This window comes from Schistocerca nitens, chromosome 1 (genome assembly GCF_023898315.1).
Source record: "Schistocerca nitens isolate TAMUIC-IGC-003100 chromosome 1, iqSchNite1.1, whole genome shotgun sequence".
Classification (NCBI taxonomy): Eukaryota; Metazoa; Arthropoda; class Insecta; order Orthoptera; family Acrididae; genus Schistocerca; species Schistocerca nitens.
In genome coordinates this window covers 733851494-733878219 of record NC_064614.1, presented here as the reverse complement: position 1 = coordinate 733878219, position 26726 = coordinate 733851494, and the positions used below count along the sequence as shown (strand labels likewise).

Sequence of the window (26726 nt, the reverse complement as noted above, 5' to 3'; positions counted from 1 at the left end):
CTGCAGCTCATAATCAGTGTTTTCCTGTTGCTTAGCTGGTGCAGAACTTATAAAAGAACATCTAATTAAAGCTTCTATTACTTGATCTTTTGGATGTGTGTTGAGATGACTTTTTAATGATATGCCTTCACGCAAATACAAGGTACACACTGGGCAACAAATAAAATTTCGATTCCCATTCATGATTAAAATTCTTCTGTTAAAAAGTTACTCACAAAATCAGTGCTCTAACTTGAGCCTAATTAATTTACAATTGCAGTTTGTTTGAATTGTTCGGACACAAGGAATTAAGTTTTTCGCATGATGTAGGCACAATCGAAAGATAGTATGACTGAAGAAGATCTTAAGATTCTGATCGGAAAATAGGAAATTTATTTTACTAAAGTAACGATTGATTGGTTTTGTTCACATCTTACGGCCGCAACGAACGTGCGCTCAAAATTTGGGGGCGAAAAAGACAACTGCAATGCCTTAAAACAAGTATACAACATACTTTGGAGGAGCAACTGGCAACACATCATCCTGCCTGAATACCATATGCACGCAATCCCTAGAGAATTGTTATCTGTCCAGATATTATTTGTAGTTGCCATCTGTCCCAAAATTCACACATTAAATGACGTAATTGATGACAAACGACCGGAAAGTAGCATTCAGTGCTTTGGCTGTCACGTACACAACGAACGGTGAGTTTTAGTACTACTTCATCATCAATAGGCTTCTCTCCTGACAATCTCAGCGACTTGATATTCAATATGTTTGCATTCTTCTTAATTTTTCTCTCTGAACAGATACTTGGTCCCAATTCAGACAACATATATATTATCACTGTGCCAAAGCTTAAGTTTGTTGATGCGTTCACAGTTCATTGTCTTCTCATTCGAAAAACGATTCCTTTCCTGCAAAATATAGTTAGAAAATGTCCCTGTACACATAATTTAAAACACACGATTCATTTGAAACTGAAGTTTCCACTTAGTTATATCACACGTACGGACATAAACACAAACATCTTAAATCACACTACTTTGACAACAGCTTATGCAAAGACTATACACTAACGGCGATCAGAGAAGCTATGTTCACTGTTCAGCAAGCAGCAAGTACTCAAGTAGATTAAGGAGTGCTGGTACTGGAGTTACGTGTACGGGTGAGAGTTGCTGACTGGGGACCCTCGTTTACTGCATTTTCGTTGTATGTAAACAGAGCAACAAACAGCCCTGTGATAGACACTCGAAATTTTGGAAGTGTCACAATGAGTACGCTGAAATTACCACAAAGAATAAATGGAGTTTTATTAGACATAACAGGTGTTCTCAAGGACGGATCGTCTGCCATACCTGGCTCTGTCGAGGCTGTAAATAGGTTGAAAAAAGGCGGACTGGCCATTAAGTTACTAACGAATGAAACTCAGGTTACTAGATCGTCGTTATGTTTGACGTTATCAAAAATGGGTTACTGCGTTACGGAACATGACATTATTCCACCATGCCCTGCTCTGGTTGACCTATTACGAAAAGAAAAACTACGGCCACATCTCCTTGTACATCCAGACGTATTATCAGAATTTGACGGCCTCAACAAGGAAGACCCTAACTGTGTTGTTGTCGGCGACGCTGCGGAAAACTTTTCGTACGAGAATCTTAATAAAGCGTTTCGAATTTTGATCGATATGGATAAGCCGCGGCTTTTTTCCATGGGCAGAGGTAAATACTATAGAGAGAAAGGAGACTTAGTTTTAGATGTTGGTGTATTCACCACAGCATTAGAATATGCTACAGGTGTCTCCGCCGAAGTTGTTGGGAAACCACTTGCCTCTTTTTTTCACTCAGCGCTATCTGCAATAGGAGTAAAACCTGAAGAAGCTGTTATGGTTGGTGATGACATTGAATCAGATATCGGGGGAGCACAAGCTTGTGGAATAGCAGGTATACTTGTAAGAACTGGTAAGTTTCGTCCATGTGATGAAAAGCACCCGAGGGTAAAACCGGATGTTATTGTTGATGATCTTGCGGAAGCGGTCGATATCATTGTTCAGTCAAGGAATTAGCTTTAAAATACAAGCGCTTACAGTTTAATTTTCATTTTTGTCTTGTGACAGCATGTATGATATTAAGAAACTGTAATACTTTTGATTTGCACAGCTGTATGGTGAATGAAACTTAAGTTGAAAATTTAAGTTTTGTTGTACCATGTTACAAATAATTTTTGAGAATAAACTTTAATCAGATATCAAATGATTGTAAATTATATAAATGTATTTTTTAATGTTGTAACACAAGTGATAAAAGTTCACAAATATATTTGTAAACTAATTCCCATTAGATCATTAAGATGTCACAATTTATGTATAGAGCCAAGGTTCTGAACAAATGTTCATAACCCTGTTACGTGTGAGGTTCATGTTGAAAAGTTTCAGTATGAGCTCGGGCTAATGAGGTACATAAGTAATAAGTTATTGAGCAGTAATTTATTAAGTGTTTTAAAACGGCAGAGACAATCATATACTCTAATAAAATTCAGGAACCACACATTGTCAGATAGTGAAGTTGCTGTAAAATTGATTACTTAAATAATATGGTCTGAAACTCATCTAAATGCTATATCCAAAATTCTAGTTATCTTACAGCACCCAATAACTTCTGTTCATTAGATGAATTTTTTCAAGGGGAGGGTAAATAGTAAGGTGAAACACACATTAAGATAGATCTGTTTATGTAATAGTTAAATTTTGGATTATGTACTCTTATTGTTAAGTACTTGGTTGTTATCATTCTGTTTGAATGTAACCTGGAATTTTACTGATAATTAAATCTCAACAGTGTATTTGAGGAGCAAATAAATCTGTAACTTTTTACAGATAGCAGGTCAAAAGTGAAGGTGATTCAACCCTCCCCAGCTGTTACAGAGCATACAAATAGATGCTATCAGAGAACATCCTCAGTTTAAATCAGTTCCTCTATATGATGTAAGTTGTATTGTATTGTATTTATTGGTCCAGTAAATCTTACATGTACAGTACAGCACATCAGATATTGGACAGGTCAAAGTATATTTTACAATTAAAACACTTTAGAAACTAGAAAATTATGTTCACAAAATTTTACAGCACTTCATATACTGGGCAAGTCAATGTGTAAGTTATAATTAAACCACATTAGAAACTTGAAGTTTACAACTGAATACATGTATAAGCCAATATTAACGATTAAAGTATTTGCATGATCCTCACTTAAGCTCTAAGGATTTTTGAGGAACTCTTCTACACTATGAACTGACATGTACACTAGAGAATTACATTCACAGAATTTTACTTCATATACTGGGCAAGTCGGTATACAACTTATACTTGAACCCCATTAGAAACTTGAGAATTACATCTGAATGTATTTATAGGCCAATATTAATGGTTACAGTATTTGCATAATCATCACTTAGACTCTCGAGGATTTTGGAGGAACTCTTCCACACTATAAAAGCATTGTGTCAACAGATATTCTTTTAATGCTGCTTTAAAATTTTTTACATCAGTCGTTACTTTAATTTCTCTTGGCAATTTATTGTAGATAATTTTTCCATGGTGTAATGTTCCTTTTTGGCACAAACTGGTTTTTGTATGGAGTACATGAAAGTCAGTTTTCTGTCTTGTATTATGATGATGAACATTTTCATTTTTGGGGAGGATACTAGGATTTGTTATTGTATATTTCTTTATAAACATTGCACTTTCAAATAGGAAAATACATGGAAGGGGAAGAATCCCCATCCTTTTAAATAATGGTCTGCATGGTTTGTTCCTTTTTATTCCAGCCATGATTCTCACTATTCTTTTTTGCATCCTGAACAGTTTTAGGCACGATGGCGTTTTACCCCGAAAAGTGATCCCATATTTTAGGACAGAATGTATATTAGAATAGTAAACTGTCATTAGACAGTCCTTATGACAGCAGTTTTCTAGCACTCTCATTAAATAACACATGGTACTTAGCTTCTTTAATATGTTGTCAATGTGAGTTTCCCATCTAAGATTATCCTGTAGCCAGACCCCCAGAAATTTTGTATTAGGCACACTTGCAATATCCATGTCTGACATCTGGATTCTTATATCCTCTTCAATGTTTCTCTTGACATTATGAAAATTTAATGCTACTGTTTTGCTTTTATTTATTATTAGTTTGTTTTGGTTGAACCAGTTTACAACATTTGTTAATGCCTCAGACAGTCTTGTCTGTAGTATCTCTGCAGTCTTCCCGCTGACTAATACGCTTGTGTCATCTGCAAACTGGATAGTGCTATGGTACTGGTTGGTTGATGTTAGGTCATTTACATATATCAAAAATAGGATGGGGCCCAGTACCGAGCCCTGCGGTACTCCATATTTTTACTGCTTTATAATCAGAATAGTGTCTTGTTGATTTATTTTCTTTGTGAAAATGTATTTCTACTACTTGCTTGCGGTCAGTAAGATATGATCTAAGCCAGCTGTTAGGCATACCTCCGATACCAATTCTTTCAAACTTCTGCAGCAATAGAGTGTGGTCTATGATGTCAAAAGCCTTAGACAGATCGAGGCATATGCCAGTTACTTTTTGTCCACTATCAATTTTTTCGAGTACTTCACCCAGAAATTCATATATTGCTGTTTCTGTTGATCGGCCTTTCCGGAAGCCATGTTGGATTGTGGATAATATTTTGCACTTTTCTAGAAAATCTAGCAACCTCTTATGAAAAATTTTTTCTAGTATTTTCGAAAATGTAGATAGCAAGGCAATAGGTCTATAATTGGCTATGTCTTCTTTCTTACCCTTTTCGAACAGTGATTTTAGTTTCACTGTCTTTAAGCAGGAAGGAAAGACTCCATTTGTTAATGAACTGTTGACAATGTGGGCTAATGGTATTGCAATGAGGTCCCCCACATTTTTAATGACATAATCTGGAATCTCATCCACACCTGTTGAAAATTTTGTTTTTAACTCTCTAATTGATAGTATAATTTCCTTAGGGTTGGTTGGAGTAAGAAATAGGGAGTTGCAGTTTCTATTTTGATTGGATGGTGTTGTAGCAGGATTTTTATTTGAAGATTTTATGTCAGTAATTTTTCACTAATATTTGCAAAGTATGTATTAAAAGCATTGGCTACTTCTTCTGGATTTGTAATTTTTTTGCCATCTTGGATTACCTGGAGATTTACATTTTGGGAGGTCTCGTTTCCTACTTTTTCTCTGACTATCTTCCACATGGCTTTCATTTTGTTCCTGGCCATTTTTATATGGTGATCATTTGTTGTTTTTTTTAGATTCTTTTATGACTTTGTGAAGCACTCTCTTATAATTCTTGAAATGCACCAGAAATTCTTCTGTAACATTTTGTGTTTTTGAGATTTCATAAAGTCTCCTCTTTTCAGCACATGATATTTTAATGCCTTTCGTCAGCCATGTAACATTTCTTTTTTTAGTTTTTGATGTTTGGTTTTTAACTGGAAAAGAAATATTGAAATAATGGGAGAATATTTCCATGAACATGTCAAACTTTTTACATGTGTTCTCATAGTTGTCTATATCATTCCATGTTTCTTTTTTCAGTAAGTACCTGGAGTGTTCTAGGTTGTGCTTGCTAAAATTTCTACCTTTTCTTGTCATTTGTTGTTCAGTATTTCCTGCAGTGTCTACTGGGAATTCAATAAACTGTGCATAATGATCACTGAAACCTGTATTCATATTTCCAGATTTGTATAAATATTTATCTGTATTTTATTAGTATCTGATCTATAGCACTGCTTGACGATTTGGTGACTCTGGTGGGGGATTGAATAGTTGTATGTATGTTGTAGGTTTTTAATAAGGCCTCAAGGTTTAATCTGTCTTTTGAGTTCTTGTTGAAATCTATATTAAAGTCACCACATATGATGGTTGTTTTACTAACTATTTTTATACTGTTAAGTGCCTTCTCAAGATTTTCAATGAAAGTAGTTACATTTCTATCTGGGCTTCTATATATGCAAATAACAATTATATTTAAATTTGTCAGTTCTGTAGCAGAAATTTCGAAGTTTTGCTCTTCCCCAGCTGGTCAGTAAACTTTAAATTTTCGTGTTTGACGTCCTCTCTAACATATATGCATGTTCCTCCATACATGGAGGTTTTCCTACAAAAAAAAGATGAAAGGGTAAAGCCCTCTATCCTTGTGTGATGTAACATATTTTCGGATAACCAGTGCTCACTAACACATATAACAGACACTTCTTTTAGTTCATCTGATAACAATATTTCTATCTCACTAACTTTATTTGATAAGGATTGTACATTTTGGTGCAGGAGCATAAATTTCGACGATGACTTATTTACTAGGTTGTTTTGGCCTACCTTATGTTCGACAGCTGAACATGACATATCATTTTTAACACTTTTACAATTGAAGTTTTCTTTCCAGAGCGATGTTTTAGAAGATGAAATCAACATTTCTCTGGAATCACTTGCCATAAAAAACGTTGTGGTTCTTTCCTGTTTCGTGTTGGGCGAGTTGACTTGTAGTGTGATGGCGTTTCTGCTGTAATTTTTGGAGTTGTAATTTGAGGAACCGCAACCAGGCTAGATGGGGATCCTCTTCTTGCCACTTCAACACTTGTAGATTTTTAACTCATCTGACTGACTCCTCGAATTTAATAGTGATACTGTAATTCTTTTCCTTGTTTGTATGCATATGACCCTCAGGTAGGAGTAGAAATTACTTGGTATTGTCAAAGAATTATAACAAACTACCTCATACAGCTGGTCTTCCATTGTCATTTTGAAACGTTAATACGTGGAGAGTGAAGCAGTACACAGTAGCAGCCTTCCATATAGTTACTGATGCAACAAATATTTTGAGTTACAAAATGTGCCATTCAAGGAAGTCCCACAATTATTTATTATGTATGAGATCTGATGAGCTATGTCTATTCTGTGTTTTCAAAATCATTCCTATGCAGACACATGCAGCAGATTTGTTAATATCCAGACTTATTAGTTTAACAACATCCCTAGACCTCTCTAGCCCTTTTCCTTCACCCCTCTTCCTTCCCCTTCAACCCTTCTGCCTGCAGGAGGATTCACTGAGTCCAAAAGCTTGCCAGTTACAACATTCTTTTATGTGTGTGTGTTCTGCCACCACATGGTAAGCAGTTTTTTTTACCTATCCATATAAAAGATTTATTAGTTTGTAATTTTTAAATTAAGGATCTGAAATTGATCAGTTTTTTTGTAGTGTGTTTGAAAGATCACAATTGGATACATTTTCCACATTGCTGTTCAGGTTAAAGTACAGCACACTTACTGAGCTATTTTGCAGTGCCCATGATATTGGATTCACATTTGGGAGAAGCAGAGTTCACTACCAATATTTTCAACCATATTTAGTTTTCCTCTTGTTTCTCTAAATCAGTTCAGGTACATACCAGATGATTCCTATGCAAAGAACCTTACAGTTTCCTTTCCTGTCCTTTCTCCAACCAGCTCTTGATATCTCAAAGTGACACCATTGCTGCCGCTGCAGTAAGTGATGATTATTTTTTTGCTAATGATTGGAAATTAAATCCTAATGCTCCTCCAATGTATCTTCCCTTTGAGGAATTTGTGGTACTGGCAAATGATTCTAGTTTTCTCTGCAAACTTATTACAGCTTAAATGTACAGTCAGTATAACCAAGCTGATGTCTAAGTGAAAGGCAACCATTCACCTATAGTGGATCAATGCATGGAGTACAGAAACAACATTCACACAAGCTTTTGCCCACTAGCTTTTTTCCTAGCAGAAGTGCCCTCCTCCCCTCTCTCAAACACACACACACACACACACACACACACACACACACACACACAACCGTTATCACCGACAGCTCAAGTTTTGGAGCTTGAAAAAGAGTTTGGCCAAAAGCCATAATGTGTAACAGTCTTATCATTGTGCCTATCTGCAACTCAGCAGGTCATCTTTATGGTGCGTAGCAATGTATCTTTTTCCTAATATTGTTGTTTCTAATGAATGGGAGTAATGTATTTTAAACTTTTACACGATATTCGGACAGATATACGCCATATATCTTTTAACATGCAAATATATATGTAATATATAAGGGGGAAAGTTGTTAGTAAAAACCTTGAAATGTTGTTGACCATTAATTTTAATTTAGTAATTTAGTAATTTAGTAATGTTTTGAGGAATAGGCTGCCCACATTTCTCACCCCACCATGAATTCTGCACAGTCTTTGGCTTACCAAAGGAACATTTACTTTAGTTCACATTTTGTAGCTGTGTATTTTACCATTTATTTGAACCAAATCTATGCTTTTTGTTTTGATAAAAGAGAGGCTAGAATTTCAATGTAGGCATAGTTGATGTTGATCTTCAAGTATCTGCCATTTCAGTTATTTTGGCATTTGTGCTCTTTACTGAGTCAAGCAAGACTATTCTCATTCACACCAACCTTTCTTTTATACATTCAGTGCCCTCTGCTAGTCCTATATGGTGCATGCAGCTCCCAGCAACGTTCGAGGATGGGTCACATGAGTGTTTCATTAGCAATCTCTTTTTACAGACTGGCTGCATTTCCTAGTATCCTATCAATGAACTGAAGTCTGCCTGCTGTTTTACCTGGGATTGAGTTGACGCGATTATTTCATTTAATATCCCTACAAGTTGTTACATTCAGTATCTGTTTGAGTTAACTGATTCCAATTGTGACTCACCGATATTGTAGTTTAATGAAACTATGATTCTGCGTTTTGTGAAGTGCACAGTTTTATGTATCTGAACAGTGTTTCAAGTTATGACAACCAGGTGGCAGTTTGTTGTCATTCAAAAAATTTATTTCATCTGTGAATCCCATTGCAACAAAAATATTTCCATACCTCTGTTGTCTAATGATTCTAGCTTCTGAAGTACCACTGAGTGATGAAGTCCAGAAGAAAAAAGTGTGTGTGTGTGTGTGTTTTCAATGGCAAGATTACCACCACCCTTATAAATATTAGTTGGAACAAATGTGGTTAAAATGGCAAAAAACCAGCAAAAGCAACTCTGACACAAAAACATTCACTCTCTCTCAACCTCCCTCATTGTCATCCACACAATCACACAAGCTTACATCCTTTGAGTCAGCATAAAAATGGGCATTTGTCCAAAAACTGGCAACTAAAACAGTTCACATAAGAATGACCGGATGAAGATGGGGAGGTGGCCACGAAATTTCTATTGATAGTCGTACAATATTGTGCCTCCAAGTAGTGTCAAACATCTTACTGATGTCAAAGAACATTCTTATACAATATTGCTTATGTAGGGCCACCTAATGGATAAGATGCCTCTATCAGGGTCAGGTTGTCAACAACGGGTCAACATCTCCCGAATCTCCACTGAGAGCGTCTAAGAAGCTGCTTGGTTTCTAATATCCAGACCAGATAATGGTTAACTATTTGCTCCAAGCTCTTTCCTACACAGCTCATTAAGGCAATGCTCTGTTAACTACTAAGGCACATTCAATCTTTCCCCAGTCTGATAAGTATCAAAATTGCTTCTCTCCACGAGTTGGGAAATTGATGTGTCTGCTGTGTCGAATTAAAATATTCCGAGAGGAAATCCTTTTATGCTGTTTGCAAGTGTCATAACATGTATCACATTTGATCATTGCCATGCTGTAAGGATATTTGTATCTTTAACACTGCCCCCGGGGAAGGGTTTCCCCGATCAGTAACCTTGATTTGGCACCAACCATTACAGGAGGACTTTTATTTTCACAAGTCCATCTTGATCACATAGATTTCTTTACACTTTACAGATTTCTTTACACTTTATGACCGGTTTCAGCTTATCGCCTTCTTCAGATCTGTTTTAAATATAAATATTTATATTTACAACAGATCTGAAGATGGAGATAAGCTGAAACCGGTCATAAGATGTAAAGAAATCTTTGTGATCAAGATGGACTTGTGAAAATAAAAGTGCTCAAAATAAAATGATCACAGACTCATTTACAGACTTTATGTCTTCAATTGATAACATTACAGGAGGTGCGGAAGGCAAGGAGCAATGGGGAGTTGTGACAATATCAGACATGGTTGCACGTCTACGATGAGAAATTCGATAAATCTGTTAAACGTTGTAGCGTTTGTGAACTAGACTGAGAACTCAATATTAGAAGTGCAAGCCATTAGCAATGATCAGTAGAAGCAATAGTTACCACAGAAAAGAATAACAACCTGAAATAAGAGTGAATGTTAGTATGTGTGCACAGAAACAGAATGTGTAACATAACTTGTACTTGAGACAATAAACATATCATATCAGTTGTTTCCAGGGCTCTCACGTGTCCAGCCGGATGCAATCGTTGAACTCCCACGATATTTCGGCGAATAACCTTTCTGCCATCATCAGGTGGTTCTGACGGAATGGTGTGTCTGCTCACTGTTGGTATTATTTATGTCCATCAGTCGGGCTTCGATTCCCTGCGCTGACGGTCCAATTAGCGCTGATGCTCCAACTGTGGCTGCCGGCAATCCGTTTGCTGGTGCCTACCCAGATCAGCGCCGACCCCAGAGTCACGACAGGTAGTTGAAGATACAAAATCCCGTGGAGAGTCCCCAGCGACTGTCGTAGATAGATCTTGTGTCCACTTGAGGCACCTTGATGGAGGTAAGTAAGGGTCTCCATGCCTTGCTCAGTTGAAAACCTGTGTCTCGGTTTATGAGATTGTCCATTACACAAATTTCAATGGCCTCCTTGAAGATGCTGGTAGGGGCCAGAATCTTGGTCTCTTCGTATTTCGCGTTGTGTCCAATTTCCAAGCAGTGTTTTGCCAGTCTGTCTTTCACTGTCCCCAGTAAGGCGTGTATCTTGGACGGTTGTCGGTAGACTGTGTCACTGCCTACCGCATTTGGTCCCAAGAAAGCGGGCGTATATAATATTCCATGTGGTTGTGGCAAATCATACATCAGTCAAACGATCCGAACAGTTGAAGACCGCTGCAAAGAACACCAACGCCACACATGCCTAGGCCAGCCGAACAAATCGGCACTGGCAGAACACTGCTTCATGTTCAAGGAGGCCATTGAAATTCGCGTAACGGACACTCTCATAAACCGAGACGCAGGTTTTCAACTGAGCAAGGCCTTCAGCAAATACAAGATCTATCCATGGGATTTTGCCTCTTCAACCACCCAGCGCGACTCCGGGGACGGTGAGGACCTGGGTTGGCGGCCGCAATCAGAGCATTATTGGTGCTCGCAATCGGACCATCGGCGCAGGGAATCGAAGCCCGACTGACAGGCATATATAACACCAACAATGTGAGCAGACACACCATTCGATCAGAACCACCTGATGATGGCAGAAAGGTTATTCGCCGAAATATCGTGGGACTTCAACGATCGCATCCGACTGGACACCCGAGAGTTCTGGAAACAAAACATATGCTGGGAAAGCCTCCAATCACATAACATCAGTTCTATGAAGGCAGTATCTCCTTTTTAATCCTTTTTGTATCTATTAGAACTGAGTGTGAAGATTTTTAATGACACATCTGGTGATTTTGATAGTCTTTAGATACGTGTTTCTTGGGAGATGCCCACTCTAAGCTATGCAGCAAAAACATTAGTCTGGTCACCATATCTATATCAACATAGCTGCTTTTAGAGCAAAACTTTTCTGTGATAGATACAAATAAGGGAGTAGGCATCTCACATTTGGCAACCGTGAAAGGGCTTTTGATTACATAGTTATCTTCTGAGGAAAGAACAGATATGAACTGTGAGTGCAAACAGGAAGAACGTAGTGAACGAAAGAAGAAATGCCAGACAACTTGGATACAACAAGCAGATGCCAAGGCGCCACATGCAGCTGAACTTGAGAAAGCAGCTGCCGGTAGGGGGAGAATAAAAAGTAAGTGTCATAAATGACTAGGCTATTAATGGTTTTTAAAAGTTTAGGAAAGGAACTTACCACAGCACAATGCACTTGGCTATAGACCTGAGGGAGGAAGGTGTGTTAATAAAAGTCATGACAAACATAGTACTACCAGTACGATTAGAAAGTGTGCCTTCGTTGTTTAACATTTTAGAAATGAACACTGGTTAAATTGGACCATGCACTCCCATAGATAAAGTTAAAAAGGGAAAAGTGGATGAGGAGAGTGGATTTTATGAAGGGGGAAGGGCTTCAAATCCATCATTAACTGAAGGTCATATTAAAGAGGATAATATATCCGTAGTAATGGTGGAGAGCCCATTAAGAAATTCTACGAAAATAATGGTAGGAAACAGAGTGGGAATTGACAGGGCAGGAAAAATGAGAGAAAGGGAGATAAAAAGTCAGAACACACCATTAACAGAAAACACAGCAGAGAAGTAAGTGTTAGTTAAAAAGAGAGAAGGCTGTAATACAGTGACGGAAGCACCAGTAAGAAGAGTAGATCAGGAAATTTTTAGCAAAGAAATCATGGATTTCATGAATGAAAATTTTAAAGAACTGCAGTCATCGGTGGCATGAAGGAAAATTTTTAAAAACTAGAGGAGACATTGGAAACTCATGACCAAACACTTAACAACTTAGTAACAAAATGGAAAAAGACATAAACAAACAAATATAAAAGGTAAATTAAGAACAATTTGCAAAAGGGGCAAAATCGACGAAATTCACAAAAAGCAAACTGTATTGGAGGATGGTGTGGTAATGTTTTCAATTCTCATAGATGCCTAAAGAGTTCACGAGGTTGAGAAAAAGGTAGAAACAGTAAGCCAAATTGTACATGGGGTACGACAAACTGTGGAACAGCGGGTCAATCTGGTAGTGAAAAGTAAACTGAAGCAGGAATTGGGAGCTATAACTGGACAAACAACTATGATTACAGATTGAGCTAACTAACAGTTGCAAATTTCATCCAAGGGGAAAACTGCACCCCGTAGCTTGCATTATAAATTTTTGCAGCCTGTTACCTGCAATTTGGGATGATAAAACTAAAGTATCATATGTGGTGATTCAGATGAAATATGAAGCTTACAATTGAGGTATGAGGCTAGAAAAGGAACAAATGTCATACCAGGAATCTGAGAAAATGTTTCAGGTTAAATATTGGTTGCGAAGCAAACAGGATGATATACTAATTTCTATTTGCAACCAACCATATAACAGGAGATAGGATGGGATATATGTTGAATTTTGAGAAAAGGAACCAGTACTTAGTACTCTGTACAACGAAAGAGCAGTTGTCAGATATGTGATGCAAAGATTACTGAGAAATACACACAGCCCCTTAGTAAGAACCACCATTGCGGATGTCGATCAAGCTAGGGCGATATTCACCCAAATGGAGAGCGAAGGATAAGGGGAAGTGTTTAAAAAAATTTTGACAACGCTGGGTGACAGCCAGAAGGATGGCATTAAACAGAGCAAAGAAATGAAGTTTTGACACCATGTGGCAGAGGACAAGTTGACTATGGATACAGAGGCTATGGGGAGTTGAGATACAGCAGATGGGAGGAGGGTGAATGTATCCTATGTGGAAATGAATGTGATACTTGGGAGAAAGTGAGTGAAGTAGAACCTTTTGCAGATAATCAGATGGAAAAAAGTATTTAGTTTCAGGTGTGACATGACCTGAAACGGACTAAGCAGGCCCGTAACATTACAATGTGAATAAGGCTGGCAAAGTTTTCACAATAAGAAAAGACCAACTATGAAATGACCAAGAAGATTTGATAGCAGAGGATATAAGTGGTGATGATATGGCAAAATGACACTGGTTATAAAAACAGAAATCTATGGAAGAAAAACGAGAACGCTGATTTACTCTGGGATCAGGATTTATGAAAAGGATGGCAGTCGATAGCAAATGTTCACAATCTACCAAGTACTTGAAACGTAAGGGCATGAAAAATGTGTGTCAGAGGCTTATGAGGGCAAAACAACTAAAAAGTAGAGCAGTCATAGGAACAATGTGAACTTAGTCCAGATGAAGTGTGTTCGTAAATTAATGGCGTTGTGACATTGGTACCCACGAAAGCATAAGAATTCTTGAAGTTGATTGGAAAACATAAAGAGGTAGTCAGTCAAAAACCAGGGATCACAAAAGGCTGCCCTATCGCATCAAAATAAAACCACACAAAACATATTTTGTGCCTTCGTATTAAATACCTCAAGCAAGGAAGGAAGCCTTCGAAAAGGAGCTCCAATGGATGTTGTTATCCAGAGTAATCAAATGAACCAGGAGTCAATTTAACAGCCCTTTGATGGTGCTTGTTACAAAGAAGGAGAAGGTTCACTTGGTTTTAGATGTGACAAGTGAATAAGAAATTTGAACCTGAAAGATACCAACCCGTAAATATGGAATCGATACTTCAAATATTTAAAAAAAATTGTAAGCCTAGTTTTGATGTTAGGCTGTCATCAAGTGTGCTGCATCGTGAAACAACACCATTCATGGTATTTTTATACAAAGGACATTGTTATCAATGTCGAGTGTTACCTTTTGGGTTTAAAATATCTGTTTTGGCATTTATACAAATATTGAACGGGTGTTGGATGAAGAATTATTGAACTGGCGATTTGCTAATAACCAGCAAGGACTGGAAGGAAGATTTACAAACATTAAGAGAAGTATTGGGAAATGCAGCAGCAGGAGAACGATTAAATTCACAGAAGTAAAAAACTGCGATTTTGTGAGGAATGACGTAATTTGTACGAAATTCTTATTATCCGTAGTGAAATACTATTCATCATACAAAATTTAAATAGTTTAGGTTGGACACCCACAGACAGTGCAATTAGGACAGTCAAATGTGCCTAATAGAACAGTGATAAATTAGATACAGCTGTGGCCTAGTGTTTTGAAGACAGTTAATAAGGTGTGACAAACCATTTAGCTTGTGATATCTAGGAAACAAGTGAATGTTAATGTGGTGCAGAACGGCTCGCATTTGTTGCTAGACACTTGTCAGAGACAGCCAGCAGTCCAACTATTCGCCATAGGGAGCAGCAGCATCACAGATACTATAATGGCAGCAACACAACTGATTACAAGGCAGCAAAGCAGATGATTCAGCGTGACTCGGAGAGGTTGAAGGGCAATAGTACTGCAAGTCGCTCCTAAGTAAATCCATAGTCACACACAGCAAGATAGTGTCAGTGTGGCAGCAGCAAGTCCAGAGGTCTTTGACAGTGTTCAGAAAGGCACGAGTGTAGTTAGTTCCGGAGAGGATGCCAGGGGCAGCGGCCACATGACAACCTTAATGGTGGTGTGCAGAGCTGGATCCCAGCTAACCAGCAGCCACTGTTTGATGAGCTTCAGTGGAGATCGGGGTCGGCGGAAACTGGAGGGGAGACTGCAGCCAACTCACCAGACAGCTGGATGAAGTGAAGCTGCTATCTGCTATCATTAGAAACACGCATGACCACGATATTAGTGCAGATGATACCATATTGTGAAGCATGCAAGGGACCCCACGAGTCAGTTAAACCCTAGAATGGTGCTAAATAATAATAATAATTTATTTATTTCTAATGCATACATTCCCAATGTGCAAATAATTCTTTTCACTTGTATTTGTAAGTAATATTCACATATTTCAATAATTTTACCTTATTTGCTATTTGAATTTAGGAGGTATGAGTGATGATATGAATGGTGTTTTCTTCTTAATGTTTTAAAGGCTATTCATCCTGAGGATACCACTGCGGTAAATTCTTCAAAATTTGGGGAGGGGGAGTTTTCTTCCATTCCTTCCACCAGGACTTTTTTTTCCCCAAAATAAATTTTGAAAACATTTAAGTTGGGAGATGTAAGATTATATACAGTTTATAGCTATTCATTTAGTATCAATATCTGTACCTTACACATAGTGGACTAGTGCAGCAGCACAGTCGCCAGGAGAACCCCCAGTCACCTCAATTTGGCACCAACCGTTTCAGGTGTGGAAGGCAAGGAGTAGTGGGGAATTGTGGCTGAATGTCAGATGTGGTTGGACAATACATTACACTTACCATGAGAAGTTAGATAAATTGATTAAATGTTGGAATATTTGTGGACTAGATTGAGAACTCATCAATATTAAAAGCAAGTCATTAGCAAATACAGTATGGAAATGAATGCTCCAAACCAGCTGCAGTAAAGTAATATGTTTTTAAATATTTTGCATGACATGCCTGTTTTGGCATATTGCCATTATCAAGTGACGTCTAGTTGGAAGTGAAGCCCATATTGCATCTATAGTAAAGTCTTCCTGTCATGTCTCGGTAAGTTCTTTACTATGATGAACTGTCAAAATATCTGACAAAAATGTAGTTTTACATTTTTATAATTACAAGAATTATTATACTCACTGAGACATCACAGATGCAATACGGTTGTCACTTCCAACTAGGCGTCACTTGATATGGCAATAAGCTTAAACAGCCCTGTCATATAAAATATTAAAAAACAAACAACTTTATTGCAGCTGGTGTGGAGCATTCACTTCAATAATGTCTTATACCGACATATACTAGCTGCGGGCCCAAGAGAATGTAAAATATTGTCATTAGCAAAGATCAGTAGAAACAACTGTTACCTCAGAAAAGTAATAATAAGCCTAAATAAGAGTGAACATTAGTATGTGAGCAGTGACATTAGGAAGTGTACCGTGCCCTGTACTTGAGACAGCAAACCTATCAGTTCTACGAAGTTGGTGTCTCCTTTTGAATCCTTTTCACATCTATTAGAACTGAGTGTGAAGATTTTTAATGGCATGTATGGTGATTTCGACAAGGCATGTACCAGTAGGCACACGGTCCCATTTTTAGACTTCAGATGTGTTTTCCTTGGTGGTAAGATGCTCACTCTACGCTGTGCAGCACAAACATTAGTCTGATTGCCATAGTTATATCAACACAGCCAGTTTTAGAGAGAAACTTTACCATGATAGTTATGAATAAGGTGGTAGCCATCTTACAAGGCACACGATCACAAGCCTCAGATAGTGCCAAATCTAGCTCCCACATGAAGAAATGGCAGTTGTAGGCTTTAGAATTGTCTGACCTGAAGTCCAACCCACCCCTCTCCATCGTGATACATTGGCAGTGGAATGCCAGATCCTACCTTGAAGTGGCAGAAGTCATCACAAAGAGTTCTGCCACTGTATGGGCGATATCTCTTGGCATTATTTGGAGACACTGCTGGTATAGGTAACTGACTACATGTACTGGAAATCCTCCTGATGGCTACCACAGTGCCAATGAGTGGTTGAGAGAGCCAGGAATACTTGCCATGACCTTTTCCTGCTCTCCTTGATGAACCGTTGAGCTTCGGCTCTCGCTACTCATAAGACTGAGAGATTTTCTTTGTTGGGCAGAAATTTTGTCACAGAGCTGCACACTTGACCAGGATTACTGAGCAGCATGTGTCGGCCCATCATGTACAAACTGCAATCAAAGAAGACTGTACGACTGCAGGGTATGTAAGTCAGCAGCACGGTGAATCACACGTCATGTGGTCCACCTACTCCTGAACAGTGCCTTGAAGTTCAAACACAACCAGCTGGCGGTAGAACATCTAGGTAGTTCTACTGATCATCCATCTTGGTGGCTTCCTTTCAAAGGTTGCTCCGTTCAGTAACAGGCTCCAGAATGGGAAGTGGTCACTGGGATGAATGTTATCAGTAACCTTACACAGAGAAGAATCTATGGAGCATGGTGAGCGAAAAAAAGATCTATGGCTGATGAACCAGTAACAGTGTTGACGTGAGTGGGACTGGCCATGCTGAGGATGCACAGCTCGAGATGACACGGGTCTCTCTGTAACTTGACTTCTGGGGCAAATAGAGTTTGAGAGCCATAATACATTATGGGCAATGCAAATAGTGGTGGCAAAGATAATTTTTTGTAATTTATTTGTGGGAACATGTAATTACATGCACAGCTATCAGTAGCACAATAGATACACCAGTATACAACCTAAATTTATTTTATACTAGATACTGAAGTATACAGTCTAATTTATTTTACATAATAATACATTAGATTTTAGTTTCTATGGTAGGCCATAATAGCACTGCTCATTGTGCCACGATTTTAGTTGTTTTCGAATTTTTTTATCAGTTACAGCTTCAATTCCTTAGGTAGTGCACTAAAACATTTTGCTCCTTTAATGTCAGGACTGTTTGCTGTTTTTTTTTTCAGTCTCCTGCTTACCATATGATAGTTTTGTACTTGTCTAGTGTTATGTTCATGAATTTCTGCATTATGGCGTGTATATTTCTTATGTTCTACAGCTAGTACTACTGCTTCAAACATATACATAAATATTAAACAATCAGTAAAAAACAGAGACAGGCACATGCACACAAAGCAAGCACACCTCAAGCACAGACGAGTATCTCTGGCCGGAACACCATATACATGGAACAGATGGTCAATTTTAAAATTTTTAAACAATCCCTTGCAGGATGTTCTAGCATCTTTTTGCCTAATATTCCCAAAGTTGTTTTCTGCAGTTTTAATACTCAGTCTACATGAGTTTTGTAAGCCCCACCCCATAACACAAGACTACACGCAAGAAAGGGATGCATTAACTGAAATAAATCATTCTCATTGTCTGGATGTTGACATACGGAGCTATTCTTAAAACATATAAGCTGGATATTAGTCTTGCACATGCATTGCCAGTTTGTTGTGTCCATAATAGTTTGCTATCTATGCGCACACCTAAGAACTTACACTCATGTCAGATTTTCCCTAATGTATTACTATCTCATGTATCATAAGATTTTGCAAGGCACCAACACTTAATATTTGTTTTTTGTAAGCTGACTTTTGGAGTGTCATTTTCAAACTTTGACTTTACCATATCTATCTTCTTCTTCTTTTTGTGCCAAGATTAAACATATCATCTCCCCAACGAAGGACTAACGTGTCATCTGCACCCACTATAGTGAAGGTATCATTTTTCAATGTATTTGGGAAGTCATTGACATAGCATATAAAAAGAAAGAGACCATTTATCCATCCCTGAGGTACACCAGATTTATTATTCCTGATCCTTGATATATAGCATTTTAATGTTTCTCCGTTATTGTGTGTGATTGTCATACACTGTCTTATGTTTTTTAAACAGTATGTAGTTATCCACTGGTGGAATTTATGGCCAATTTTGACAGGAGTATCTCATGATCAACCCTATCAAAAGTTTTTGATAGGTTTCGGACCCCCCATGAACCATGGACCTTGCCGTTGGTGGGGAGGCTTGCGTGCCTCAGCGATACAGATGGCCGTACCGTACGTGCAACCACAACGGAGGGGTATCTGTTGAGAGGCCAGACAAACATGTGGTTCCTGAAGAGGGGCAGCAGCCTTTTCAGTAGTTGCAGGGGCAACAGTCTGGATGATTGACTGATCTGGCCTTGTAACATTAACCAAAACGGCCTTGCTGTGCTGGTACTGCGAACGGCTGAAAGCAAGGGGAAACTACAGCCGTAATTTTTCCCGAGGACATGCAGCTTTACTGTATGAGAGCTGCATCAAACCAGTCTCAGGACTGAAGACCACAACAACAACAACAACAACAACAACAACAACTCGGAAAACTCCAGCTTAATGCATGCCTTCATCGATTTTGCCACGAACTTTCAGCATAAATTGTAGTGCTGCGACCACTCCTAAAATCATGCTGAAAATCTCCCAGGTGTTTGTGCATATTGTAATGCTCTAACATATATTTTAGAATTATTTTTTCAATTAATTTACTAAAAATGTAAGTTAAAGTGGATGGTATGCAATTTTCTACTAGGTGTTTATCACCTTTTTTTGTAGATAGGTTTAAAAATGGATAATTTTAGTATATCAGGGAACACCGTTTCTTTTCAGACACTGTTCATTAGATACATCAAAGTATATGCTAGATTACACTGGCATTGTTTTAAGTAAAAATGGAAAAATTTCACCTCTGTCAGCATTTTACTATTATTATTATTATTATTATTATTATTATTCTCTGATGAGCTGCAAAATATCTACAAGCCCAATTTCAGGGAGTTTACCTGGTTCAGAGTTGACCTCACCACAATTTCCAACATGTACTTTATCTGTAGTACAAAAAGTCAGATTCTACAATATCTATGAAGTAGCCATTAAAATGTTACTTATCTTCTGAGGATTGGTGACAATATTGTTATTAGATATCTGTACACTGATGTCATTTTTTAGTTTTGTTTTATTGTCTCTAATATCATTTACTATGAACCAGCAGGTCTTTGAGATACAATCTGAGTTTTGTATTTTTAAGTTAATCTATTCACCCTTCTAATCTTTTGACTTTCTTGCAAAAATGGTACTTGTATTGTTTGTATTTATCTCTGTGCTCCTTGTTTCTCTCTCTCTCTCTCTCTGCATCATATGCATTTCTTCCATTTTTTCTTTCAGTTCTTTAGTAAAATTGTCAAATTTAGTGGGTCTAACATGGTCCCTAGAGCTTATACTAGTTGGAGTGATTCTAGTTGATAAATACAATGAGTATACAGTAATCCTCTGATCAACATGAACTTCAAATGCAACTGCTTGCAGATCAGTAACCAATGATAGAGCAAAGGAATGATGTATGTTATTGACGAACAAAACTACACCTTGCTTGGCCCTTTACTCAGTCAAGTCATCCTTCCACTGGAGGGTATAAATCCATAGCAGAGAAGTGTCAGTAAATTTAAAATGTGTTTCCTGTAAACACAATCACATGAAGCTGTGCTAGAAGTTTTAGTCCTCCACACGTGTCTTCAACCCATTGGTGTTCCACTGTAGAATGGAAGCCATTTTATCAGTGAGGTTTTTCTTTCACTCTGTCTCTCTGCTTGGGTGGGGATCCAGTGACATTTGGAGGGTTAGTCACAGGACTAGATTCTTGCCCCAAACAGACCTCATATTCCATGGTCTCTGAATAATTGGGACTGCCAGACAGAATGAAATCTATATGGTTTGATGTTTTACAGTCTGATTTCTTCTGTGGTCAATGTTTCCCATTTGGCTTAGTTGTCAAAGGAGACTTCAGAGGAATGACTGCAACAGTGGTAATGGCAGCGTTGGCCTCTTTGCCAGAGTCTGCCTAGTGAGGTGCCCCAGAAACTGTACTATTTTGATAACCATGGCCTGCTCTGATGTATTGGGGGGAAGCTACGGGTTCCAGAATGGCACAGTTTTACGACTGCATTTACAAACAAAGGTATTAGTGCTGACACTAGCAACATCCATTTGTGTTGAGGCATCCGCTTTCTGAAAAGGCTTTTTGATAGCTGAAGCAAATGAAGTAGCGAAAGTAGGTGTTTATTGGTTCACAGATCTTTTTTGATTCATTATACAGAATATGTTTCATTGTTTTCAGTTCCTGTATCTTCCTTTCTTCAAGACAGGCTACTCCAGACAGGGTAGTGCCCAAGCAATTAATATACACTACGTAAGAGAATAGCAAATGACTCCTTTGTGGACAGATGTACCACATTTGCCAGAAGTGACATCTCCATAACATGGTAAAGTGGTGTTGCCCAAAGCACTGACATTAAAAACAGTGCATTGGACTTGGTATAAAAGACTATGTTTAGGCGAATAAAACCTGGAAGCATTATGCTATGGAGCACAAGGAATCATTTTAAGTTTGCCATCTATCCTTTTCAAGATATTTTGCACATCAGTCGCACCATCTGGTGCCCATTCATCCTTCTGTTCTTCTTCAGAGACTATTTGTAATATCCCTGAGCAAGCCTCATACAGCTGAGATGCGACTGGATTCCCAGAGATTGCCAACTAACAGTTGTTCCACATCAACAGCCACATGCCTCATCAACACACAGCAATAGAGACTTTTTTAAACCTTGTTAAGAAACACGAATGGCAGAATGTTTATAGTGCCAATAACATAGGTGACAATTATAATGCTTTCCTTAACACATTTCTCATACTCTTCGAAAACTGCTTTCCATTTGAAGTTCTACACTGGGTACTAGCAGTAAAAGGCAGCCTGGGTGGCTGACTAGTAGGATAAGGATATCAAGTAGAACAAAGTGAGAATTATATCAAAATGTTCGAAAGTCAACATCGAGCTAGAGTAGCCCATTACAAACAGTATTGTAAGGTGCTTAAAAATGTTATTAGGAAGGCAAAGAGTATGTGGTACACAAACAGAACAGCTAATTCACAGGATAAAATTAAAACCATATGGTCAGTCATAAAGGAAGTGTCTAGTCAACATTATAAAGTCAGTTTGTAGTAAAAGTATTCCTGTTACTGATAAGTCAGATATATATACAGTGTTTAACAATCACTTTCTGAGCATTGCTGGTGAATTAAATAAAAACTTAGTTTCTAAAGGGAATCATATAACTCTCTTGGAAAATGTCTTTCTGAGACTGATATCTGAAATACTCCTCCGTGATACTGACAAGGTGAAGATAGAGTCAATAATTAAATCACCGAAGACTACAACTCTCATGAGTATGATGGTGTACCTAGGAGAATATTGAAGTACTGTGCTGCACATGTTGTTAGCCCTGTACTTAACGATATCTGTAATTTTTCCTTAAGGAATGGTTAGTTTCCTTAACAATTAAAGCACTCAGAAGTAAAGTGGCTTTATAAGAAGCGAAAAGGGATAACACTGACAATTCTACACCTATTTCTATGTCATCAGTGTTTGTTAAAGTTATCGAAAAGACTGTGTATATAAGGATAATTGATCATTTTATTTCACATAATTTGCCATCAAATGCACAGTTTGGTTTTAGAAGTGGTTTAACAACTCTTGTTCTCTGTGAGGTACTGGATCAATTAAACAAAAGGTTTTGAATGCTAGGCATCTTTTTTGATTTAACTAAGGCATTTGATTGTGTTCATCACAAAATATTGCTCCAGAAGTTGGACCATTATAGAATATGGAGATTAGCTCACAACTGGTTCATCTCTTACTTTAACAACAGACAACAAAAGATCATATAATAAGTGGCATTGTAAATAGTAGATTGGGAAGTGAAAAGAACATTTTCAAAATAAACAGTGGTGTGAGAGAGCACTGCAACAGACTTGGAGCAATATTCACCGATCCTAACAAATTTTTAAATGATAAATGTCTAGGGAGGGATAGTTTTCATTAGAACAGACTAGGCTCTGCAGCTTTAAGTAAAATGTATATGTATGTCTGCAAAATCATAAACGAGGGAAACTAATATCTAATATATCCTGATAGGGGTAGTAAACTGTGTAAACAGAAAAATGTCCACATTTCTGCACCTAAGATGTCACAAAGTTGTGAAAAGGCAGTTTTTCGGGAGGAACGTCCTGAAGACACAAAAAACAAAACAGGTGTCAAAGTGTTACATCAAAACATTCAGTACCTAAGCAAAAAGTGCATACAATTACAGCAAGCACTAAGTGAAGAAAATTCAGATGTAGTCATTCTTACAGAACATTGATTGTCTAATACTTTAATTACAATGTCTAAATTTGACAACTATACTCCGAGTAGTAATTTCTGTTGAACAGAACATAAAAGTGGGGGAGTTGCCATATATTGTAAAGACCATCTACATGTCACAAAACTGGATTTTATCACAGAACTTAGTGTGGAAATGACATTTGAAATTTCAGCAATAAAGCTGTTGGTAAACAAAGTGCCCCTGATTGTTATAGGTCTGTACAGATCTCCTAGTAGTATTGTGGACAATTTCTTACAAAACATGGAAAAAATTATAGAAATTGTATGTAATAAATATAAGAACATAGGTATTGTTATAGCTGGTGATTTTAATATAGATTCCTTAAAGTATACTAAAGATTATGAAAAAGTAAATGATATTCTGTGTAGCTATAATTTGTCAGACAGAGTTAATGGGCCAACCAGACTAACTAAAGACTGCTCTAGCTGTATAGATCACTTTCACACCAACTTAGATAACTGCAGAGTTGACATAATAAACATTCACCTCTCTGATCCTATTTGCCAGACAATGGAAATACTGAATATGTACGATTCACAAAGTACATATGAGACAATGGAAATAAGATGTACAAATGAAAAATGTTTAGAGAAGTTGGAGTCCGCACTGCACTCTGAGACATGGAATGACATATATTGTGCAGAAAATGTTGCAGACAAATGGAATAACTTTTCTAACACTTTCTTTGCTCGTTTCAATGTAACTGTCCAGTTACTTTCAAAAAGAAATATACTCAAAACTGTATAAGACTCCCTCTAGAAGTAAAACAGCTGAAGAAGAAAATGTTTATTACTTGGAAAATATATAAAGAGTTCCCAGACACATCAACTAGAGACAACTACCAAACGTGTCGAAAAGCCTATAAACAAGCACTGAATGTATACACAAAGGAAATTATACAGCAAAAAATTGCTACCTCAAATAACATAAGCAAATCAGTATGGAATTGTGTAAATGAGAGAATCAGCAGTCAACAATATCCAACTAATAACTGATAATGTAAATATTTCAGATCCATATATGATCAGCAATGTTTTTAATACCCACTTAAAAATTCAGGTAACATGTGTGTGACCTCTGACACTGATGACTACAGAACTCTTTACCAGGTACAAAAGTCAGTGTTCATGCATGAAACAAATACAACTGAAGTAGAGGGAATCATAAATAAAATGCAAAACAAATTCTCTACAGGATGGGATGAAATCTCCTTCATTATATTAAAATGATGCAAACATTCACTCATACCTGTTCTGGTCCTTCTCTTCAATGAAGGTTTGAATAAAGGTGTGTTTCCACGTGAATTAAAATATACATATAATAGTCAAGCCATTGCACAAAAATGGTAGTATCGACAAAGTCGATACCCATTAGCTTAATTCCAATCCTAAGCAAAGTATTAGAAGAGATTATTTCACTACAGCTAGAAAACTTTCTTGTCAAAGAAAAAGTTCTAAGAGAAACCCAACATGGTTTTAGGAAAGGCTATTCAACATCATCTGCCATATGTGATGTAGTACATACAATACTTATGAAATTAGATGAAAAAGAAAGGGACGCATGTTTGTTCCTAGATTAATCACGTGCATTCAACACAGTATCTCATGAGCTGCTACTTGAGACACTGGAAACTTATGCTATCAGAGGAATAGCCAAAAGTCTCATACAGTCATACCTACAAGACATAGGTCACACACAAAGTGGGAAACTTTATTAAAAATTGCAGCTCCAGTCCAGCTATAGTAAAGTATGGTGTGCCCCAAGGGTCAATTCTGGGTCCTTTATTGTTCATACTATATGTTAATGATCTGCTCACAGAACACAACAGCAAGATACTTAACTATGTGGATGACACAACCGTTGTTAACTGGGGAACCAACGAGAATGATTTGGCCCAAAATTGTTCAGGTGTCTTATTTGGATTGAAGAATTACTTCCAAAACAATCACTTAAGCTTAAACATCAATACAACAAATCTAATGGCATTTCAAATACACCACAAACAAGATGAAATGCAATGGAGTGTTGTGTCTGATGATGGTTCAGAAATAAAATTGCAAGATAAAACTTCCTTCCTTCTTGTAATGTCAGCGTATCTCTTGGGAGCATCATATCAATTTCTTATGCCAATAACTAAGCAAATCAATTTATGCAATGTGGAAAGTGTCACAATTTCTTAAATAGGAGCAAATGAGTATAATCTACTATGCTTTAGTGTATCCATATCTCACATACGGAATTGAAGTATGGGGATGTGCTGCTGCCAAGCATGTAAATAGGGTATTCATCCTTCAAAAAATGGCAGTTATGATCATTTGTAAGCTTAGATATAATGAGTCCTGCAAAGCAATTTCCAAAATTAAGTAACTACTAACACTCCCATCACTAAATATTTATGAAACTGTTCAGCTGATGCTAAAATACAAGCAGTACAATCATCTAAATAGAGAAGTGCACATGTACAATACTAGGAGAGACAATGAAAGTCACCTGGAAAGAAATAATACAAAAAGTGCGGACAAGAGCCCCTATTTCATGGGGATCAAATTTTATAGCAAACTTACAAAAAAATTAAAAAGCTTAAGTGGAAGCTGCTTTGAAATTGCCTTGAAGGAGTTCCTCAGCAATAAGTGTTTTATAGTATTAAGGAATTCCTCTCAGAGGAGTAGAATACTTTCATTTGTATAAATAGTATTTACATGGTACCAAAAAAAGCAACATAATTTTTTATCTGTAGGCCTATTGTATATAATTGTTTCCCACAATGTTATGAGGGGAAATGATCAATCCGTAAACTATACAAAGCAAATCCTTGTATTTGTCCATGGAGAATAAATAAATAAATTATCCACATTGTTGAAAATGGCTATTATGTGGGGTCTGTGGGGGTCACAGGGATCAGTGCTAGGGCCACTCCTGTTCCTTATTTATATAAATGATATGCCCTCTAGTATTACAGGTGATTCTGAAATATTTCTGTTTGCTGATAACACTAGCTTGACAATAAAGGATGTTGTGTGCAACACTGGCACTGTTTCAAAAAGTGCAGTTCATGAAAAGTTCATGGCTTGTAGAAAATAAACTAAAGCTAAATCACAGTAACACTCAGTTTTTACAGTTTCCAACACACCATTCCACAAAACCCGATGTTTTAATTTCAAAGAATGGGCATATGATTAGTGAAACTGAATAGTTCAGATTTTTAGATGTTCAGATAGAAAGTAACCTGTCATTGAAAGCCCACATTTAGGATCTTGTTCAAAGA

At 37.4% G+C, this 26726-nt stretch overlaps 1 protein-coding gene across 2 annotated transcripts in view; it reads left to right on the top strand.

Moving 5' to 3' along the window:
- The first annotated feature begins 1098 nt into the window (after nt 1-1098).
- Nucleotides 1099-26726, top strand: part of LOC126260111 (phospholysine phosphohistidine inorganic pyrophosphate phosphatase-like) — a 54912-nt gene continuing 29284 nt past the window's right edge. Inside the window, exons 1-2 of one of the 2 annotated variants that reach the window (XM_049957360.1) lie at nt 1099-1706; nt 1782-2968. In XM_049957360.1, coding sequence (XP_049813317.1) covers nt 1256-1706; nt 1782-2050 — 720 coding nt within the window. In that variant the 5' untranslated portion in view covers nt 1099-1255 and the 3' untranslated portion in view covers nt 2051-2968. Of the gene's footprint in view, nt 2969-26726 lie in introns of both variants that reach the window. The other variant, XM_049957350.1, reaches the window with a different exon arrangement.